At 55.6% G+C, this 18,905-nt stretch overlaps 9 protein-coding genes and 1 pseudogene across 10 annotated transcripts; 4 read left to right on the top strand and 6 right to left on the bottom strand.

Annotated features, from left to right (window-relative positions):
• Nucleotides 1-1,517: 1,517 nt before the first annotated feature.
• Nucleotides 1,518-2,393, top strand: GCG54_00013324 (uncharacterized protein; the record flags this gene model as incomplete). The annotated part of the gene is made up of 1 exon (XM_045413180.1): nt 1,518-2,393. The coding sequence occupies one exon, from the start codon at nt 1,518-1,520 to the stop codon at nt 2,391-2,393; it is 876 nt and encodes a 291-aa protein (XP_045262376.1).
• Nucleotides 2,394-2,867: 474 nt separating this feature from the next.
• On the bottom strand, nt 2,868-3,528 carry GCG54_00013323 (40S ribosomal protein S17; the record flags this gene model as incomplete). Its single annotated transcript, XM_045413179.1, has 3 exons — nt 2,868-2,966; nt 3,061-3,261; nt 3,382-3,528. The coding sequence occupies 3 exons, from the start codon at nt 3,526-3,528 to the stop codon at nt 2,868-2,870; spliced, it is 447 nt and encodes a 148-aa protein (XP_045262375.1).
• Nucleotides 3,529-3,703: 175 nt separating this feature from the next.
• Nucleotides 3,704-3,982, bottom strand: GCG54_00013322 (annotated as a pseudogene). The gene is made up of 2 exons: nt 3,867-3,982; nt 3,704-3,823 (listed from the first exon to the last, which is right to left on the bottom strand). Coding segments are annotated over exons 1-2 (236 nt in total).
• Nucleotides 3,983-3,989: 7 nt separating this feature from the next.
• Nucleotides 3,990-5,350, bottom strand: GCG54_00013321 (Queuine tRNA-ribosyltransferase catalytic subunit; the record flags this gene model as incomplete). The annotated part of the gene is made up of 3 exons (XM_045413178.1): nt 3,990-4,899; nt 4,953-5,203; nt 5,270-5,350. 3 exons carry the CDS (start codon nt 5,348-5,350, stop codon nt 3,990-3,992), a joined length of 1,242 nt encoding a protein of 413 aa, XP_045262374.1.
• Nucleotides 5,351-5,913: 563 nt separating this feature from the next.
• On the top strand, nt 5,914-7,326 carry GCG54_00013320 (uncharacterized protein; the record flags this gene model as incomplete). The annotated part of the gene is made up of 1 exon (XM_045413177.1): nt 5,914-7,326. The coding sequence occupies one exon, from the start codon at nt 5,914-5,916 to the stop codon at nt 7,324-7,326; it is 1,413 nt and encodes a 470-aa protein (XP_045262373.1).
• Nucleotides 7,327-7,601: 275 nt separating this feature from the next.
• On the bottom strand, nt 7,602-8,293 carry GCG54_00013319 (uncharacterized protein; the record flags this gene model as incomplete). The annotated part of the gene is made up of 3 exons (XM_045413176.1): nt 7,602-7,751; nt 7,813-8,112; nt 8,189-8,293. The coding sequence occupies 3 exons, from the start codon at nt 8,291-8,293 to the stop codon at nt 7,602-7,604; spliced, it is 555 nt and encodes a 184-aa protein (XP_045262372.1).
• Nucleotides 8,294-9,198: 905 nt separating this feature from the next.
• Nucleotides 9,199-10,302, bottom strand: GCG54_00013318 (uncharacterized protein; the record flags this gene model as incomplete). Its single annotated transcript, XM_045413175.1, has 4 exons — nt 9,199-9,539; nt 9,617-9,702; nt 9,756-9,927; nt 9,990-10,302. 4 exons carry the CDS (start codon nt 10,300-10,302, stop codon nt 9,199-9,201), a joined length of 912 nt encoding a protein of 303 aa, XP_045262371.1.
• Nucleotides 10,303-11,849: 1,547 nt separating this feature from the next.
• Nucleotides 11,850-15,893, top strand: GCG54_00013317 (Histone deacetylase HOS3; the record flags this gene model as incomplete). The annotated part of the gene is made up of 2 exons (XM_045413174.1): nt 11,850-14,252; nt 14,310-15,893. The coding sequence occupies 2 exons, from the start codon at nt 11,850-11,852 to the stop codon at nt 15,891-15,893; spliced, it is 3,987 nt and encodes a 1,328-aa protein (XP_045262370.1).
• A 962-nt stretch (nt 15,894-16,855) lies between these two features.
• GCG54_00013316 (putative histidinol-phosphatase) lies at nt 16,856-17,848 on the top strand (the record flags this gene model as incomplete). Its single annotated transcript, XM_045413173.1, has 2 exons — nt 16,856-17,563; nt 17,624-17,848. The coding sequence occupies 2 exons, from the start codon at nt 16,856-16,858 to the stop codon at nt 17,846-17,848; spliced, it is 933 nt and encodes a 310-aa protein (XP_045262369.1).
• Nucleotides 17,849-18,439: 591 nt separating this feature from the next.
• Nucleotides 18,440-18,601, bottom strand: GCG54_00013315 (uncharacterized protein; the record flags this gene model as incomplete). Its single annotated transcript, XM_045413172.1, has 1 exon — nt 18,440-18,601. The coding sequence occupies one exon, from the start codon at nt 18,599-18,601 to the stop codon at nt 18,440-18,442; it is 162 nt and encodes a 53-aa protein (XP_045262368.1).
• Nucleotides 18,602-18,905: the final 304 nt, after the last annotated feature.

The following is an 18,905-nucleotide window of genomic DNA, read 5'->3' as shown; positions in this document are numbered from 1 at the left end:
TGGTTGTCTGCCCAAGCTTCCGGGGGTGGGAGGTTGCGTGGTTAGGTGTGGTGCGTCTGCGTCGCTGCGCTGCGCTGGGGAAGGAAGAGGGACGGGAGCCGCAATATGCGGGCGGGAAGCTGGCCGATGGGAGGGGGGCGGTCTCGTCGAATATGTCTGCCTAGGTAGGCGGGCCAGCGCCTCACTAAGGTGCGCTGTGCCTCTCAGTCAGTGTCCGTAGAGAGCACCTCACTATCCGTATCTTAGGTTGGTCGGTATGTACGGTGACTGGCAGGCGGTGCTAAGAGCAGGGGTTCGTTCGTATAACGTCGTCCCAAGAATACGGGGGCAGGAAGAGTGTCACTGTCTGATATGTGGTGTTGTGTGTGTTGCCTTTGCAAGCAGTTGGGGTTTCGGGGTGTGGAGTGGATTTTGGGTTGCTTCTCGAAGGAGGCGAAGGCGGAGGGAATATTATTAGGCGTGATGCTTCACTTCAGGATTCTCAAACAGTCTCGCCATACGCCGTCATGGACGGGAGCAACGGCAGGACTAAGATGGGCCAGCGCAGCACGAGGCACAGCCAGGCTCGACGGAGCTCGTGGTTGGCTGGCACGATGAGGTGGTGTACCTCACTTGCTCACCTATCTACTAAGGTAGGCACGGCAAGGTACTTTGCAAGGGTAGATCAACGCCAACAACTGGGTAGCAGTGGCAGATGTTGGTCAGGCAGGTAGCCGGAGGTCGTCGGGCTGATGCTGCAAGGTAGGTATGCCTGGCAGCTGAGGTGGCTCACGCCTTGAATTGGAGAGCGGGGGATCCTTTGGAGAGGCAACCACAACCATCATCCCAGGTCACGACTGTGAGCATATCCATCCATCCATACAAACATTAGGTAACCGAACGGTGCTTGTGGCACAGGGCAACCCCGTCAGCGCCGGTCGAACCAGTGTTGGAGGTGAGGACCGGACGAGAATGCGCTTCCTTTCTTCAGCTACCTGCACCAATGAGATCATCCTACATGATGGTCGAGAGACCGGACTGCGTGCCAGCCAAGCCACCCGCGAGCCCCGAGCTACCACGAACAATGTTCTGTACCTAAGGTAGGATTCAGCAAAGCTGTCTGGTGGTGTACCTTACCTAAGGGACCTGAATGTAGCGGCCCGGCTTGGCCCCTCATCGATACGTACCTTTTCTTACCAATTGTCACCGTCTGCACTGCGCCAGCACCACCTCGGAGCACCAGATCTGAATGTGGGGTCGCGAGCTCAAGCAGCATCGAATCTTCTCCAACGCGCCTTAACAATTTTCACCCTCACCAATCGCCGCCCTCGCTGTCGCAACTCTCGTCACGCCCCTAGACCTCACTCTGTCTCACCAACCAATCTCTACAGTAACGGTCGCTGTCGGCTCTTGAACTCTCACAGCTCTCGCTTCAATCGAGTCTCGCATCTCCATAGAACCAACCCAGCCCACACCTGAACTCTTCATCAAGTCATCCACACTCCATCCTCCAATTCACCAAAACCTCGATCCCAAAAATGGCCACCGATGCCCGGCCTCTCAAGGGCATCCTCAAGAAACCAGCCGCCCCCCCAGAACAACCCAGGCCAGACCCCCGCGAGATCGCCATCCAGCACGCCCGCATCATCCACCAGCGCAAAGAGCTCGAGCTCCAGATCCTCGAATCCCTCGCCCTCCTCTCCGAGTATCCGACGGTCCGCGGCAGCCCACGCCACTCCTCCGCCAACCCTGCCCCGCGCGACGTCGCCGACTTCAAGGCCAACGTCCGCCTCTTCCAGCCCTCCGACTACGACGACCTCATCGAGGAGCGCAACGTGAACGGCCTGTGCGGCTACACCCTCTGCGCCCAGCCCAAGCCCGCCGCCTCCAAGGGCGGCCAGTGGAAGCTCGTCAACGTCGGCCGCAGCGACTTTGACATTGTCAACCGCCGCGAGTCCGAGAAGTGGTGCTCCAAGGACTGCCAGCGCCGCGCGCTCTACGTCAAGGTCCAGCTTAACGAGACGGCGGCTTGGGAGCGCGCAGGCATCCCGGACATTGAGATCGAGCTGCTCGGCGAGGAGAAGCCGGCGGAGGACCCGGCCGCGAAGGCTGCGCGGGACCTGGCCAATCTGAGGCTGGAGGAGGGCAGGAGGGCGGGAGACCAGACTGCGACCTTGGCCATGGAGCGAGGTGAGGTGAAGAAGGAGGCGACGCCGGGCAAGCAGATGACGTTGGCCATCCGAGAAAGGGAGACGAAACCGCCCGTAGAGGGCGCGTTTACGGCAGGACCTGACGATGCACATTTGCTCGTTGAAGGTCACAGGCCGGGAGCTGGAAAGACGCAGGCTCAAGTTGAAATGGCCGAATTGGAAAAGTTGATGGAGGCCCAGAAGGCCGACATAGAAATGTCATGATGTAGCATTGCAGAGGAATTTGGGCCATTAGGAGCATGGATTTAAAGCGTGGACGGCCCGATGGCTGGCAGTAAAACCAGTCATCAACGGAAGTAGATTTGATACCCCCAAAAGAGCGGCGAATTTTGACAGCACTTCAACCTCATTTTCACATTCTCGTGCCGCGTCACCGCGTCGAAGCCATTGAACGGCGTACCGACAGAGGTTCGACAGGGCCATGGCTTCACGGTTAGAGAGAATCATCACAGTAAAAAGGGGGGTGGTATTGGCAATCAAGCGTCATCTCCGGAGTGCTCCAGGAGAATCGGCGACACCTTGTGTGGGAGAAGAAACTTTTTTCCAGTTTCCTAAAATGCAACTCACTACCGTCCTCGAGACGCCTGTAGCAATGTATCATGATATGCCGTTGCCGTTGTTGCCGTGAGACCGTAAACTTTTCCACCCCGTTTTTTCCTTCTTTCCTGAGCAAACAATTTAGTCGCGACGAGGGGGGCGGTCGCCGAAGCGGCGGCCACCGCGCTCCTGGACCTGGGTCTGGGCGACGGGGATGACGTTGACGGGAATGGCGTCGAACTGCGTCACGGCAAGTTAGCATCGTCATCATTGTCTGTTGCCGCGGGGACGTAGGTTGTTGTCCGCCGTGGTGTCTGGAGGGAGAAGGACGTACGCCAAGGTGCTTCAGCAGGTCCTTGGTCTCGACATCGACGTCGAGCTGGCCGCTCTCGGAGTTCTGGGTGAAGTCGAGGGCGGAGATCTCGGGGACGTATTGGTCCTTGCGCTCACGCTCCTCCTCCTGGAGCTTGAAGGAAATACCGCGGACGGGGCCACGCTGGATACGCTTCATCAAGTGCGTGGTGTAACCAGCAATCTGCAATTCAATCCACCGTCAGCATGAAATTCCCCCTTCTCTTCGTGAGATTTTCGCAGCACGCTCGCCGTGGCCCAAAAGGCGCCCCGGCAGCGCGCCTCTCTCGGGAGGTATTCTGACCTTGTTGCGGAGGCGCTTGGAGGCGATGATGGCGATCTCATCGCAGATGCGCTTGTTGGTCTCGAAGTCCAGGGTGAGCTTGGGGTAGTAACGCTCAATGATGACCTTGGCGGACTTCTTGACGGTCTTGGTACGAACGCGACCCATTTTGGCGGTATTGGCTCAGGTGGTTGCTGGGAACGGTGGACGGGGGTTAGTGAGTTGTCGAGATGGAGGCTGTCGTCGGTCGTCGCTGAGTTGAAAAAAAAAGATGCGATAGTGTGCACACTCGTTAGGGCAGGCCAGCCGAGAGTGGGGATAATGGTCCGTGCGCTGCAGACGTTCACGTGAATTGATGGGGCTTCCGGGTCGGCACCCCGGTCGACTCACCGGCCGGATCATGGGTACCGGACTTGGCGCCGCCGTACTGGACCGCTCGCGCTCGCTGCCGTTGGCGCAAATCCTCGAGATGGTACAGATTGATTTACTCACCTACCCGGCCTTACCGTGCCTTGATATTCTCATGAAGTTCGGACGAGAGAAAAACGCCGGGCAAGGCCATCGCAGATATTCTCTTTGGCAAATCTAACTTGCTCCAAAAACTCCTCGTGGGTATCAACATGTTTTTACTATTTTGTCAAATCTACACCAACCCCTTTCAGAGCATCTACTGCCCACTCGGGATACTTTGCCTTGTCATCATACAAGCCACCAAAGAACTCCCTGATATATGCAGGGAACCTATCCTCAATGATGGACTGCCTAATTTCCCTCATCAGGTTCAACTGATACCATACGTTATGTATACTCAACAAGTGAGCAGCCACAGTCTCTTTGCCGGCGTTGTGGTTAATGAAAGCCCGGGTGACATTCAAACTGCCCTCGCCCCTCCTACAGCATATACAACCACAGCCCTCCTCGATGGGACCGTAGTCATGCTCGTACCTCCAGTTACGGATGTTCAGGACGCCAGCTTTCGTGATTGCATTACCAAAACGTGCTGTTCGCGTGGGCCAGACACAGTCGAACATGTCTGCGCCCAGCGCAACGCTCACTACCAAATCTTCCGGGTAGCCAATTCCCATCACATAGCGCGGCTTGAGATCAGGCAGCAGTCCGGTGCACGTTTCGACAACGCGACAGTAGTCGGCCTTGGCCTCACCACCGCTCAGTCCACCAATGGCAATTCCAGGGGTGTCTCGGGCGAGCATCTCGCGGGTGCACTCGCGGCGCATTTCAAGGTCGAGACCACCCTGGATGATACAGAAGAGATTCTGAGTGGTGGGGTTCTTGTGCGCAGCAATGCAGCGATCAAGCCAACGTACGCTGCGCTCCATGGCCTCGCGCATGCGGGCGGCATCCGGAGATGTTGTGACCAGGACGTCGTCCAGTTGCATCATGATGTCGCTTCCAATCGAGTTCTGCAGAGACATCGAGTGCTCCGGCGTCAGAAGCATCGGCGAGCCGTCATGCGGACTGAGGAAGCGCACGCCCTCTTCAGTGATGTGGGCCAACTTGAGAAGACTGACCATCTGGAAGCTGTAGGACGTCAGTCGCAGTTCCGTTTGCACGCAGATCCTTTGTATTCTTACCCTCCACTATCCGTCAAGATATTGTGCTTCCATCCCTGGAGCTTATGCGCCCCGCCCACGGCATCGAGAACCTCCTGTCCAGGCTTCAAGCCAAGATGGTAGGTGTTGTTCAAACATAACCGGCAACCGGTCTCTTCGAGCTGTTCGGGGGTCAAGCCTTTGAGCGAAGCCTGGGTTGCGACCGGCATGAACATGGGAAGCTGGACCGAACCATGAGGAAGCGTCAGGATGGATGCGCGAGCTCTTGTCGTCTAGCCTAGGTTGTTAGCACCGTCCAGCCAGGGCAGAGTCATGCGATCAATCCCATGGCTACCTACTGAACAGCGAGCAACGAGCTCGAAGGTGAGTGCGGGCGAGGACCCGACGGTGGTTGACGCCATCCTTTTCGCTGCCCACATGGACGATCGTGCAGTCCGCAAGCTGCCGGAGGGAGTCGAGTGAGAGAGAGTGTGAGAGAGAGTGGTTGGAAAATGTCAGTTGCCAACTTCGATGCCCGCGCTAGAAGGAGCAGTTTCCTAACAAGGCACCTGTGATTCGTGGTGGGGTGTGCATGGGCTGGACGTCTTAGTGGGGGACCAACAGGTACTGGTCACTGTCACTGCACTCGATTGGCGTCTCAAGGCATGTGATATATTAACCAGAAAACTCTTAGTAAAATTGATGATGGCTCATTGAACCGAGTAAAAGCTTTCGTAGAAATTGTAGAGCGAGATTAACAATGTAGGATACTTGAACCGACCTTGAGTACCCGACTTCGCAGTTGTTGACCCTTCCCGTCCCGCGCCTGGACTCGACCCCCGGGCCCCAGCGCTTCACTGCCAGCAGGGGTAGCTGTTGTCCAATCAGACGACTCCGGCATATTCCGGCCACCTCCAATTGAAATTTCTCCCGCAACGACGCCAATTCTTGTGATACTTGCGATTGACGACCGAGCCTCCGACGACGTGCTCAGACAGCCGCAATGTCTGCCCGATTGACGCCCGGAGGAGCGCTTCTGCGCTCCTCGCGGATGTTCACAATTCCGAATCCGCTTCCGCAACCCGGCGGCGAGGCTGGTGCCGTCGCTCGCCGCCTCTCCCCCAGCGCGACGACCGATTATCCCACACATCAAGCCATCACTACCCCCGAGTCCTCGAGGAAACTCGGCGACTGGGGTTTCAAGCGCTCCCTTCCCATCCAGAAGACGATCAAGACCTCGACGCCAATTGTGCGAGTCAAACAGATCGATACTCTCGAGGGAGTCACCGACTACAATTCCGCCGCCGACCATGCTATCACCCTTCAAAAGTTCCAGGAGATGAACCTCCCCGTCTCACTACCCACCTCGAACAGGGTTCGCCTTGGAACCCTGAATGCCGCCCCCAAATCCGTCTTCGAGGACGAGCATGACTTCACAACACTGGAGGATGGTGCCGCCGAGGACAACAGGTGGAAGTTTCAGGGTCCTTGGCTCGCTGGTCTGACCGAGGGCGAATTCGACCGATACCTGCGCAAGAGCGTCCGTAGCAAGCGCGAGGAGTTCCGAAACTATCTCAGGGAGGTTCTCGCCGAGGACATCAACAAAGACAGACGTCAGGCTGCTCTCGACAGAGGCAGCGAGGCCCCGGAGCCGGTCACAGCCAAGGACATCACTGAGGACCAGGTCCTTCAGTACCAGCGCAAGATACGTGCCGACCGAGTACTTCTCTTCACCCACATCAGCAAATTCCTGGATCTTGCTCCTCTCCAACCACCGCCCACAGCGAAAAACTTCGTCGACGTGACCCAGAACACCCGGCCTAGCACATGGGCAGAAGTTGGCCCGCCGATGTCCCACCCTTCCGCCGGTATCTCCTACTTGCGTACTTCGGCCTTTGCCGAGAACCACCCCGTCTACGGACCGCAGGCGGAACACACGCCCGTGTTGGCGCGTATCATCGCGCCGCGACAGGGCACCCAACACGCCAAGCTCGGTGTGGCCGGTTTCGTCACCGACGTGCCCCTGGGCGACAACGCCTTTAACGAGAGATCGTTCAGAGGCAACCACAAGAACCGCATTGCCGGCATAACCTCTTTCGATCCCGATGTGAAGGGTGGCGCAAAGGCCTACGTCAAGCCAGTGTCGGCATGGATGAGCTCTGTTGGCCGCATTCTGATTGGCCTTGACGCTGCCGAAGGGGAGTCGCAATCAGTCCTCAAGGAGATGACCGGCAAGGAGAAAATCTACAATGACAAGGACGTCTCCACGATTCCGGTAGCTGAGCCGAGGGCGCCGTTCGCGGGGCTCAGGGGAACCGCTGCCGCCGCCCCTACGCCGTACTTCCGCACACCTCAGCAGCCGTACAAGCCTGAGCAGACTGGAAGCAAGGAGACCTATGGCATTGACTTGTCTTGAGTCGTAGCCACGAAGGAGATGAAAGTTATGCCCAGGATGATTGAAGATTAGAACCGTCTTCTCTGGCTGATGTGGGCAAGCGTGCCTTGTACTATGTATGGTTCTGTAAAATAACAAGAATAAAGCCCAAATTTCAAGACAACCATCAGCGGCGTATCTATGATCTGATGTGTCACCTAAACCGAGTTTGCTATGAAGGATATTGTCTCTCACTAAACCTGTAGACCTTGCTTACAGAACCACGCTTGTCTCCCGACCAAGTCCGGCATCTCACTTCAACTGGAATCTTCCGAGTCAGAATGGAATTCACGACCCTCCCCCGTCAGAATATAAGTAACGGCATCCAAAGCAGCCGGCAGCCACTTTTTCACCCACCGGCACTCCATCAAGACCACATTGACATGGTCATAGGCCGCCATGACATCCTATCGGCAAAATCAGTACACTACCCCGCCAAATAGATTGCCCAAGGTTTATCAAACATACATCGCCGCGCTTGTACGGCTTTTCCTCGAGCTCCCGGAACCGCTCCGCAAGCGCCGTGAACCTGTCAGCGAGGCGGGGGATGTCATTGATCAAAACATCGTCGCCAGGGGGTCCTCGCGCGTACGGGTCCCCCGGCGCCCGTCTCATGGACTGCGTCCACGCGGTGTAATTGATGGTGGGCAGCTTCTTGCGCTCGGCGTCGGCGCACTCTCGGATGTGGTGGATGGTCTCCTTGACCTTCGGGATCGTGCGGGTGACTTCGGTGATGGCCCAGTTGGCGGGTCGCCACGTTTCGTCTGTCTGTAGAAGGGGTGATGCTTATTAACAGGACTTGCTTCAAGATATAACAGGGAATACAAAAGGGGCTCGGCCTTACGACTCTGGGGTTCCTGTCTTTGTCGGCCAAAAACTTATTGGTGCGGGCAAGGATCAGTTTGCAGGTATCCGCGATCTCGGGGACGTCGTCGAGTCTGGCTGCCATCTTGCTGCTTGCGATTTTGAAATCTGATGCTGACTATTGTATACGTGACTCTGGTTTGTGAATATGCTGCATCAGACAGCTTCCGCGACATCTTATAATAATGGTAGAACGGGTTGTCAATTCACTGAGTTGATTGGTATGAGTGAAATGTCCGCTTCATGGTCCTTGATTCACAACACTGGTCTTGTTGAGTGGATTGAAAACCTTCATTCGATCCGAATGAACGTTCCACCACGAAAAATTCTTCCACTGAGTGTTGGCATTGCGTTGTATTCAAAGTATCCTTGTAGAAGATGCTGAGACTGATTAGAAACATCCTTGCCGCCCTTTTATTTGTACATAGCGGCAACGTCGTGTACAGCTGCGTGATGCGACTCAGCTTTCTCAAGGGACATCGTAGGCCTTGATGCTTCCTTGTGAACTTGATTTGGAGAAGTGATCTTGCAGTGCGGATTCAGATTAGGGACTCGCAAGACTTGTGGGAATGACAGTAGTGCAGGAAACCAGAATGACAGTGAAGGAGCGAACTCAAGCTGCTGCCTTTGCGAACAACATGAGTGTATCCTAGCTGTTAACGAAGCACTACATCCGCGAAGCCACAAAAGATTGTTATTGCACCCGTTATAGTTATAATTTCCCCAAGAGTTTTGCTATTCGGACGGGTAGTGGGAATAGACGACGATAGGGATGACGACGATATTAATAGTAAGAGAAGTTAGAATAGAGACAATTAGGACAATAGTAATAATAGTGATAATAAATACAAAAGCGACGTCAGAAATAGTATAACCATGTTAATCAATGTACTATCAGGCTTAATACATGTAGTTATTCACCTAGATAGCTAGAGGTATCCGGCCGGATAGCAAAACTCTTTCCCAAGCCCCCTGTCTCCTAGATCTCCCTCAAATGGGTATACCGTAATCATCCCGTGGACGCTTAACGCTCGACCAAATCGCAATGCCTCCCACCATCATAAAAACAATCACAACTATAGCGATGACAACGACGATGCTAGTATTCGGCTGTCCAGACGAGTTCGTGGCTTGGCTTGCTACCGTGTTCGATGGTATAGCGGAGTTCATCGTAGAGGTGGGGACAGAGGGATTTGATGCCGATGTTAGGGACGTTGATGCAAAGGCAGTGCTGGATAAATCCTCGAAGGAGACAGAGCTTGTGGCCGTGGCTGAGTAAATTGTGGTGTCGAGATTAGAGTTACACCAGTACGGCGCAATGGATTGCATAGCTGCATGGCAAGCAAACAACGGGTCAGCCATGGACGCGAAGGAAACTAACCGTGAATCTGAGAACGAGGAGTCTTACAGGAACCATACTCAGGGTTGTGAATCCAAGCCCAGTTGCCGCAAGCTTCGTGTGCGTTATTGAAGGCACCTGGAGCAGACGTGGGGCTTGCCACTTGTTAGTCAAGAAGCTCAACGTTGCAGCCAAAGGCAATACATACCAAAGGCATTCTTCCATGCGCGAGAATCGCTCACTTGATGACATGGTCTCCGGCTTGACATGCGAAGAGCATCCCATGACCCAGTCGCTCATGGTGTGACAGGCTGCCGGAGTCGCAGTCTCTACTCGACACTCCTCGAACCCAAGACAGTCTTCGAGGTTTTCGAGGTACTCTGTTTGTTCCTTGCGTCAGCTCGAACGTCGAGCAAATCAAGAGGAAAATTTGGTATCTCACGGTCTTTCTCTGGGCTTGCGGTCTCGATTTGCGCTGCACATGAGGACCAGACGGGCGTCAGGGGCGCCTCTTCCAGACAGCAGAAACATCTGACGACGTCCACTCCGTCGTAAGTTATCACCGGGGGCGTTGTCCAGGTCGTATCAAGCCCAATCTTGGTTCGGTCTATGCTGAATCTTGCGGTGCAAGAGTTGTCGACGGACCTCGCGATGGCACATGCGTCGCGAGTGACGGTTCTCTGGCCATCGATAAACGAGGCGGAGAGAAGACCCAGGAGACCGAGACAGCTAGAAGGGAAGGAATTGATGTACATTTTGAGATATGTTGCTCTAATAACTATCGGCACGAAGAACTAATGCTAATACAATAAAGACTATTGACACATCAACGACATCCATGATCGGCACCGCTGCCATATATGAAAGGTTCCATCAATTTTGGCTCTCGCAGACCTCGACGCCCGACTATAATGCCAACCATTCGCTTAAGGCAACCGGGCGGGATGCACAGGTCTTGTGCAATTTGGCCAAGTCATAGCAGACCAATGACCGTAAGACAGACAATGCGGGTAGAGGCGATGCAGAGAGATGATCGGGGTTGGAGATGGTCACTCCGTGCCCAGAAACCTGCACGGCTAGCAGGCGGCACACCTTGAAAACCGACGAACCCAAGCGTAGACAGAAGAAGTCATACGATATGGGTCAGGCTTACTACTAGGTTGACCTATGCCAAAGTCCCGTAGCATGATTTCAGGAATCTACCACGAAAAGTGCAGAAATCCAGCTGCGTGAAGGCAGAAACCCGCGCCGCCTTGGCGCATGTAAAACCACCGACGAAGGGCGGCAGTGGCTATGCCGGGCGATTATGAAGGCGTAAGCAAGACTTATAGGTTGCCCAAATCTTAGGTATATGAAAAGGAGTGCGCCGCCCAGTCGACTCCTGGTCGGCCTCACCATTTCATTGCAGCTCTCAGAGTCACAAGCTCCCTCGTCATGAGGTGCATGCACATCTCCGACCTTATGTAGGTTTGCACAGCTCAACCCCAGACTTATGGAAGAGCCACTCCTGTTGCATCGGCATCAACCCATGCCATTCATTGACCACAAAATCAAGCCCCTTGCCGGCAACCGAGATCAAGTCGTTTTTGTCTCCCGATCGGAGCCCCCACACCAGCTCGTGGTCATTGCTCGAAGATGCAGTGTGGTGAATCGGGACGTGCTCAGATCTTGTGTCACAAATATGGGGGCCGCTACGTAAGATCTGGGATGTTGAAGAAGCTGGGTCACGATGGTCTCACTTGAGTCGGTGTTGCAGAAGATTCAGAGTCGAGAGACTTGAACGTGGGGTGGGAGAAGCAGAAGAAAGGAAACAGAATAAATGAAGTGAATAAAGCTGCACTGTCCTGGTGAAGATCATTCCCCCACATGGCGCCGTCGGAACTCCATTAAAATAAGTGGCTGCTCCCGGCAAGAGAGATTCGAGAAATGGGAGGGATTGCCCCGCCTCTCCTTCTGTTGTTGCTGATGCCCCACGTGATGGGATTTATGCAACGGGTTATGACGCGTGTTTGTACACAAAGTGGACGCGACTTTTTTTTTTTGACGATGCGCTGGCGGGCAGGCGGGCGGTCAACAACTCAAATGACACACCCACCTTCGCCTGACGTATTTGGACAGAGACCCTGCCACTCTACCCTGTCACTACGGTAAGCCGAAAGTTGACAATTCCAGCCCAAAACAACACCTTTCGGGTCTTCTCTTCTCCAACGTCAACCCTTATTTTTACCATCTTCTTAGTCCGGCCTAGTCCTGCTGCACGACTGCGAGATTCTGCACGATCCATGGGACTCGCGCGTCAGCCATGGCCTCTCCTTACAATAGAGCGCCATCGCGGCGCCAATCGACGTTGAACACACCCCCCGATGCCGAAAAGGACTTGTCGCATTCGCTCCGGCAGCTTTCCCTCTCGACTGGCTCTCCTGTCGCCAACTCTCCCCGCACCCCGAGTGCCTTGTCGCCAATGAGACCAGCTGTCAACAGAGCATCTCCGGCCCCGAGCCCGCGAATGCCCTCCCGGAGCCCCTCCCTCGCAAGAGAACTGTCCAGGTCCCGATCCTCCACCCCGACGCTGCCGCAGCGATCTGCGACGCCCACCCTCCAGCGCAAGTCCTCTACAAGCTCCTTGCACTCCGTGAGCGGGCGACGGACGAGCATGGCACATGCCTCCTCGCCTGTTGCCAAATCCCCTTTACGAACGAGTCCCCCTGAGTACATCAAGCCTCCCCCTACGGCGAACACGATTGCCCGCGACTACTTTAAGACCGAACTTGCGACACACCATTCCCCCCTTTCCACGCTTGGCACCGAGACCGTCGTCATTCTGCACGATGCCTGCTACGGACACCGCTTCTCCCGGCCCAAGACCTCCAAGGCAGCCCTGAGCACCATCGTCGAGCGACCAGAGAGAATCAAGGCCGGTGTGTTGGGAGTAGCAATGGCGTACGTACGACTGGGTGAGCGACACTGCGACGGTTCCTACCCTCTCCATCCGAGTCTGGATCCCTCCGTCATTCCGAACATTCCGTTCCGCATCTACAAGACCGAACGCAGGCTGTCTCTCAACTCACCAGCGGTGACCAACGTGCATGGGACCAAGTGGATGGAGGAGCTCAAGACGATGTGCGAGGTAGCGGAGGCCAAGCTGTCCATGGGAGGCAAGGAGCTCCAGCGACCGGAGATGAACCGAGGCGCAGATGGCCCGCCTGCCAAGTTCCACGAGGGCGATCTCTACCTCTGCGCGGAGTCCCAGGAAGCCTTTGAAGGTGCGCTGGGCGCTGTATGCGAAGCCGTCGACAGGGTCTTTACTTCTGGCCCCCGGAGAGCATTTGTCGCAGTGCGACCACCAGGGCACCATTGCTCGGCTTCTTATCCCTCGGGTTTCTGCTGGGTCAACAATGTCCATGTCGGAATCATGCATGCCATTTTGAACCACGGCTTGACGCACGCTGCCATCATCGACTTCGATCTCCACCATGGTGACGGCTCTCAAGCCATTGCCTGGGCGCACAACTCCCGAGGAGTGAACATGGCCAAGAACGCCGCTGCGTGGAAGAAGGCCTCCATCGGATACTTCAGTCTCCACGACATCAACTCGTATCCCTGTGAGATGGGCGATGAGGAGAAGGTGAAGAACGCAAGTTTGTGCATTGACAATGCTCATGGACAAAACATGTGGAACGTTCATTTGGGATCGTGGGACTCTCCAGACGAGTTCTGGGAATTGTATGAGACCAAGTACTCCATCATTCTCGAAAAGACGCGCAGCTACTTGAAGACACAGTCTGCCCGTGTGCGTGCTCTCAACTTGCCGCCCAAAGCGGCTATTTTCTTTTCCGCAGGATTTGACGCCAGCGAGTGGGAAACCAAGGGTATGCAGCGTCATAATGTGAACGTGCCTACCGAATTCTACGCCCGCATTGCCCAAGATGTCGTCAAACTTGCTACAGAGGAGGGGCTAAGTGTGGAAGGTCGTGTCATCAGTGTCCTCGAGGGAGGCTATAGTGACCGGGCGCTGTACTCTGGCATCTTCAGCCACCTGAGCGGGCTCTCAGGGGACCAGACGGCGGGAGAGCAATCTAGGGGCCGCTCATCACTGGGCTATGAAATGGGACAGAGGATAGGGGCGATTCGTGAGGGCCAGCCCATGGCCACGGAGTCATCCTTCCCTTCGCTGCACCCTTACAACCCGTCATGGTGGGCGGCTTCAGAGCTTGACGAGCTCGAGGTGGCGATGGGAAACCGTCCAGCCAGCCCGAAGATGATACGCCAGGTTACGCCAGGAAATTACTCTACACCTACGGCGGCATCTATCGGTAAGGCCGTGGATCCCACGCGGTTGAGACGCATGGCCTCTGGTCACGGAATGGTATACTCCCGACCGCCAACGCCTCCTCCTCCCGACGTTCATTGGACCATCGCGGCTCATGAGCTGAGCAGATTGCTCATCCCCTCCGACCGCCAGGTCGATAGCTGTAAACCGGAGGACCTCAACGCGGAGGCAACGAGGGCGCGCAGAGATCGTCAGTCGATTCTTAACCCCGACCTCGTACCGCCAGCGCCTCCCGCTCCTGTTCCCTCGGAAAGCAGGCCGACTTCTCGCATGTCGCTGCGTGAGCGCAAACCCGTGACGTACACAGAAGAGGATGATAAGGGCAAGAACAGGCGAAGGACGGTGGCCGGTTCTGCCGCAATTTCGTCGGATAAGGTAGACTTTGTCACTTCTGAGATGCATCCAAGAACCCCTAGCTAACGTGATTCCTAGGCCAACGCCCGAGGTATCCCCTCTGAGGCCAACGGAGCAGCCAAACGACCCGGTAGACGTCTTAGTGCTGCGTCGTCTGTGGTTTCTACGGCGACTGCAGCGCCATACGAGAACAACGGAGGTCTTTACCGCCCTGACACCTCGATGAGTGTTCGACCTGATACGTCAATGACCATGCGTCCCGAGACTTCTATGACCATGCGTCCTGATACCTCGATGACGATTCGACCGGAGACGTCGATGACCATTCGCCCCGAATCTTCGATGAGTGTGCGGACCACCGCCGGGCCTTCTCTGAACGTGAAGAAAACAAGAGCTCCTGCAGCGAAGAAGGAAGCCCCCAAGACCACACGAACAGTGAAGAAGCCCGCTGTACCAGCAAAGACCACCCCTCCTCAACCCGGTCAACCGTCCCAGCCGCCTCAGCCCAAGGCAACACCAGCGGCTGCATCTGAGGACGACATGGACAAGCTCACTGCCGGTATGAAGAAGATCAAGATCAACTTGATCACCAAGACTCAAAAGGAAGAGCGGGCAAAGGCTGCTCAAGCAGCCCAGGCAGCCCAGACTGCGCAGGCAGCACGAGCAGCTGAGGCGCAGGCAACGCAGCCTGAGCAGACGACGGCAGTGACGCCCTCTGCTGCCGAGGTTCCTTCTGTCGATGTGCCTTTTGTCGAGGCTTCTGTTGAGGCTCCTTCTATCGAGACTCCTTCTGGCGAGACTCCTTCTGCCGAGGCTCCATTTGTCGAGGCACCGTCTGTTGACGCGCTTTCCTCTGAGACGCCGCCTATCACCCAGGAGCCGCTCGTTCTCAACGAGCCAACCGTTGTTGAAGAGCAGCAGCCCGTCACACCGCCACCGGTCAACACTCCCCCTTATGAGTTCCAAGAGCCCATCATTACTCCCCCCCAGGAAGAAGCTCCCGTGGTTCTTCCCGGGAACGAGCCCCTTGCTACGCCACCCATGGAGGCGGTGCCATCGGAGCGGGATTACATGTCATCCCCGGATCCTCTGGCGCCGACTCCAAAGCCAAAGACCATCATTGAGCAGGCGTCTGCGACCGTGTCGGATCCCCTTCAGGTCGAGCTGCCTGCCAGTTCGCCAGTCGTCTCGCCGGGAGTGCAGACGCCGTCGGGCTCTGATGTGTTTATCAATTACCAGCCGGAAGGTCCGGAACCAGTCACCATGACACCGCAAGAGCCACTGAAGTGGCTGCCACCCAACACCAATACACCTGTCAAATCATCACCGGCAAAGTCACCATCAAGGGTGCCGCCGGCCAAAAAGTCGCCAACCAAGCCATCGCCCGCCAAGCTATCGCCACCTAGAGCATCGTCGTCCAAGGCACCGCTGGCCAAGATGAAGCGCGCAGACCTCCCTGTCTTCACGTCCAAGTCGACCATTCCCTTTGCGCAGCCTAAGAAGAACGGTCCTCCCGCCGCCAAGTCTTCAGGTGTCAAATCTTCTGGCGTCAAACCTCCTGGCATCAAATCTCCTGTTGTCAAGAAAGAGCCTGCTGTGAAGTCTGAGGCTGGAGAGTCTGCCAAATCCATCTGGGAAATCCCCGAGACGCCGCAGAAGTAGAGCAGCGGCAAAATTCAAATGAGGATTATCCCAATCCCATTGGCGTTTAGAAAGAGGACTTTTGTCGAGAATTGATTGACTTGGATCCTCTCAAGAATTCCACACTTCAAAAACGCCTATTCGTTTTGTCTTATTTTCCCTTGATTCGATATAGAAGAGCCCGGCCTTTTATTTTAAAGGATTTTCCTGGCCTGCGAGCCGGTCGCAGGCTTCGAATCTGCCTGCCATGATACCCTCCCACCGTCCCGAGTTGGTCTTTTTTGTCCTGGTCTAAAGTTACTATTCCTGTACGCTACTTGTAATAATCACCTCGACCTTTTCCCCAGGAGAGAAAATGAATTGTCACCAGACGCACCCAAGAATCCAAAGAGCCAGACAGAAGTGCCTATGCAGCAGCAATCAGCGTGACATGCAACGATCCCCGCGGACACGCGAAGCTTGGCATGCGGGAGGGATCTTTGTGCTAGGAATTCCTGCACGTCAAACGTGGACGGGCCAGCGTCAGTGATTTGCTACGGCCACCCGTCGGGGCCCGAAAAGGTTCCAGTCCAGTGGGGAAAATATTTTCAGTGACCATGCAGCAAGGCGGCTTCGGGCTTTGGAGGGGCATGTTGCATCCCGCCGCAGTGACTCGTGGGAACGAAGGAAGTCCTGACCTCTCTTATCAACCATTGATTGGCGATTACACACGCCTTGCGCGCCACCTGTTCGACCTTTTTCAAGAGCCATCTCGGTACCTGGCAGTCGAGCTTGATAGACTTGTCTGCGGTTCTTCTCAGTTGAAATCTTTGTCCCCCTTGACTTCTTTTTACCCCAACTGTGTCTCGCAGACTTGCAGACGTCATACCCTTGACTCATTCACCTCGGCCGCCCTCCGGTTCATCTCATCTCACACCTCAACGTAGCATCCGTCGTGGTCTTGACTTACACACAACACCAACACCCCCTCCAGAGCCGACAATATGGCGTTCACGATGCACTCCCACTCGGGGCAGTTCTGCCCCGGCCACGCCAAGGACCAGCTCGAGTCCATCATCCAGCACGCCATCAGCATCGGCTACAAGACCATGGGCATGACGGAGCACATGCCGCGCCTCGAGACGGCGGACCTCTACCCGGAAGAGCTCGAGGAGGGCGACCCGGCCGCGGCGCTCGCGGTCCTCGCCCCGCGCCACGACGCTTACCTCGCCGAGGCGCAGCGCCTGCGCGAGAAGTACGCGGGCCAGATCGACCTGCTCATCGGCTTCGAGGGCGAGTGGTACCGCCCCGCATACGGGCCTTTTATCAGGTCACTCGCGGCGCACCCGGCGGTGGATTATTTCATAGGCTCGCTGCATCACGTCAACGCGGTGCCGATCGACTACTCGCGCGAGATGTACGTCGACGCGATGAACACGGCCGGCGGGTGCGAGGAGCGCATGTATGAGCGGTACTACGACCAGCAGCACGAGATGCTCACGGCGCTGGAGCCCAAGGTGGTTGGCCACTTTGACCTGATCCGTCTGATGAGCGAGGACCCCGCGCGGGATGTGAGGAAGTGGAGAGGCGTGTGGGAGAGGGTCGTGAGGAATCTGGAGGTGGTGAAAGGGTACGGGGGCTTGTTGGAGTGTAACAGCAGCGCGTTGAGGAAGGGTCTTGCGGAGCCGTATCCTTGTCGGATCATTGCTGAGGTGAGTGCTGCTTATCCGGGGTTGTGTTTGGGTGGAGGTTTACTGACTTGAATTTTGCAGAAATGGCTCGAGATGGGGGGTGAGTTCACGTTCTCTGACGACAGCCACGGCATCGCTCAGGTCGCGACGAATTACAAGCGCAACCTGGACTATCTCGAGAGCCTTGGCGTCAAAGAGGTGTTCACGTTTGAGAGGGGGCCGGTAGAGGGGGTCAACGGTCATGCGAAGTCGACGTTGCGGAGGAAGGCCGTGGCGTTGGGTGTGTTCCGGGAGAACTTCAACTAGAGAGGGAAAGGCCAAAAGAGTGGCCAAGATGATACAGTAGACTTAAAGAGTAGACATTAGATGCTTCATGAACGAGACGTTGATGACGAATAGACACGAAAATATCTGCAATTGCAATGGTTTCCCTGTCCCGCGGATGCTGTCTATGGTGAAGGTCCTAAGGGTAGTTAAGGTAGTGCCTTCCTCAAGTGGAAACCTGTCAGTCGACATACAACAAGACCATCGTGCACAATTTCACCATGGTATCCGCTACGATATATTAACACACAAGAGTCCGCGAAAGCTCAGAGTGGTTTTCTATGCTGGAAAGACCATCATTGAAAGCCTAGACCAGTCGTTGCCCTCGCCACAGGCAATTCACAGGCGAGGCATCAGGCCAAACAACGTACGATACACCGACAAGAATCAACACTCTCGTCTCGAAAAAGAGAGCCAGCAACTTGATTTCAGCCGAGTAGCATGTCTCGAACGTTCTGAGCACTCAGCTGGCTTGTCCTACCGTGCATTCACCCCGCAGCCGCAAAAACCGCTCACCCAATCCTGTCTGTCAACAACAACATCTCAATACACTCCGAGAGCAAAAAGAAACATCTACAACCTCTTCAAAAGGCAAAAGAAGTGACCCCGACCCGATTTGAACGGATAACCTTTCGATCTGGAGTCGAACGCGCTACCGTTGCGCCACGAGGCCCGAATCCTGGACTGTTGGTGACCAGGATTTGTTGTGACAATTTGAGTGCGCAACGTGTACATGAATGCGGCAGAAATGGCGCAAGTGGGGCCTTGTCATCAAAAGTGGGTCCGAAAGTAGCTTGGTGCCAAAGGACGGGAAAGTGCCGTCGTTTCTGGAGTCAATTCACCCTTCCAAAGACACATGTCAAGCTACGACTTGGGACTGTAGGGGATGAACGATTTCGAGCGATAAACGAGTCGTAGGCTGCATTCTCATATCTTGGCATGTCAATCAGACATCGGACGAAGCGGACACCAGTCATTGAGTTGCCTATGCCGCTGACGAGTTTACATTGGGGACGGACGGACGTACACGGAACCCTGC

The sequence above is a fragment of the Colletotrichum gloeosporioides genome (genome assembly GCF_011800055.1).
Source record: "Colletotrichum gloeosporioides strain Lc1 chromosome Unknown consensus_55, whole genome shotgun sequence".
Lineage (NCBI taxonomy): Eukaryota > Fungi > Ascomycota > Sordariomycetes > Glomerellales > Glomerellaceae > Colletotrichum > Colletotrichum gloeosporioides.
The sequence above is the reverse complement of the archived record's forward strand: the minus strand, read 5'-3'. Positions and strand labels throughout refer to the sequence as shown.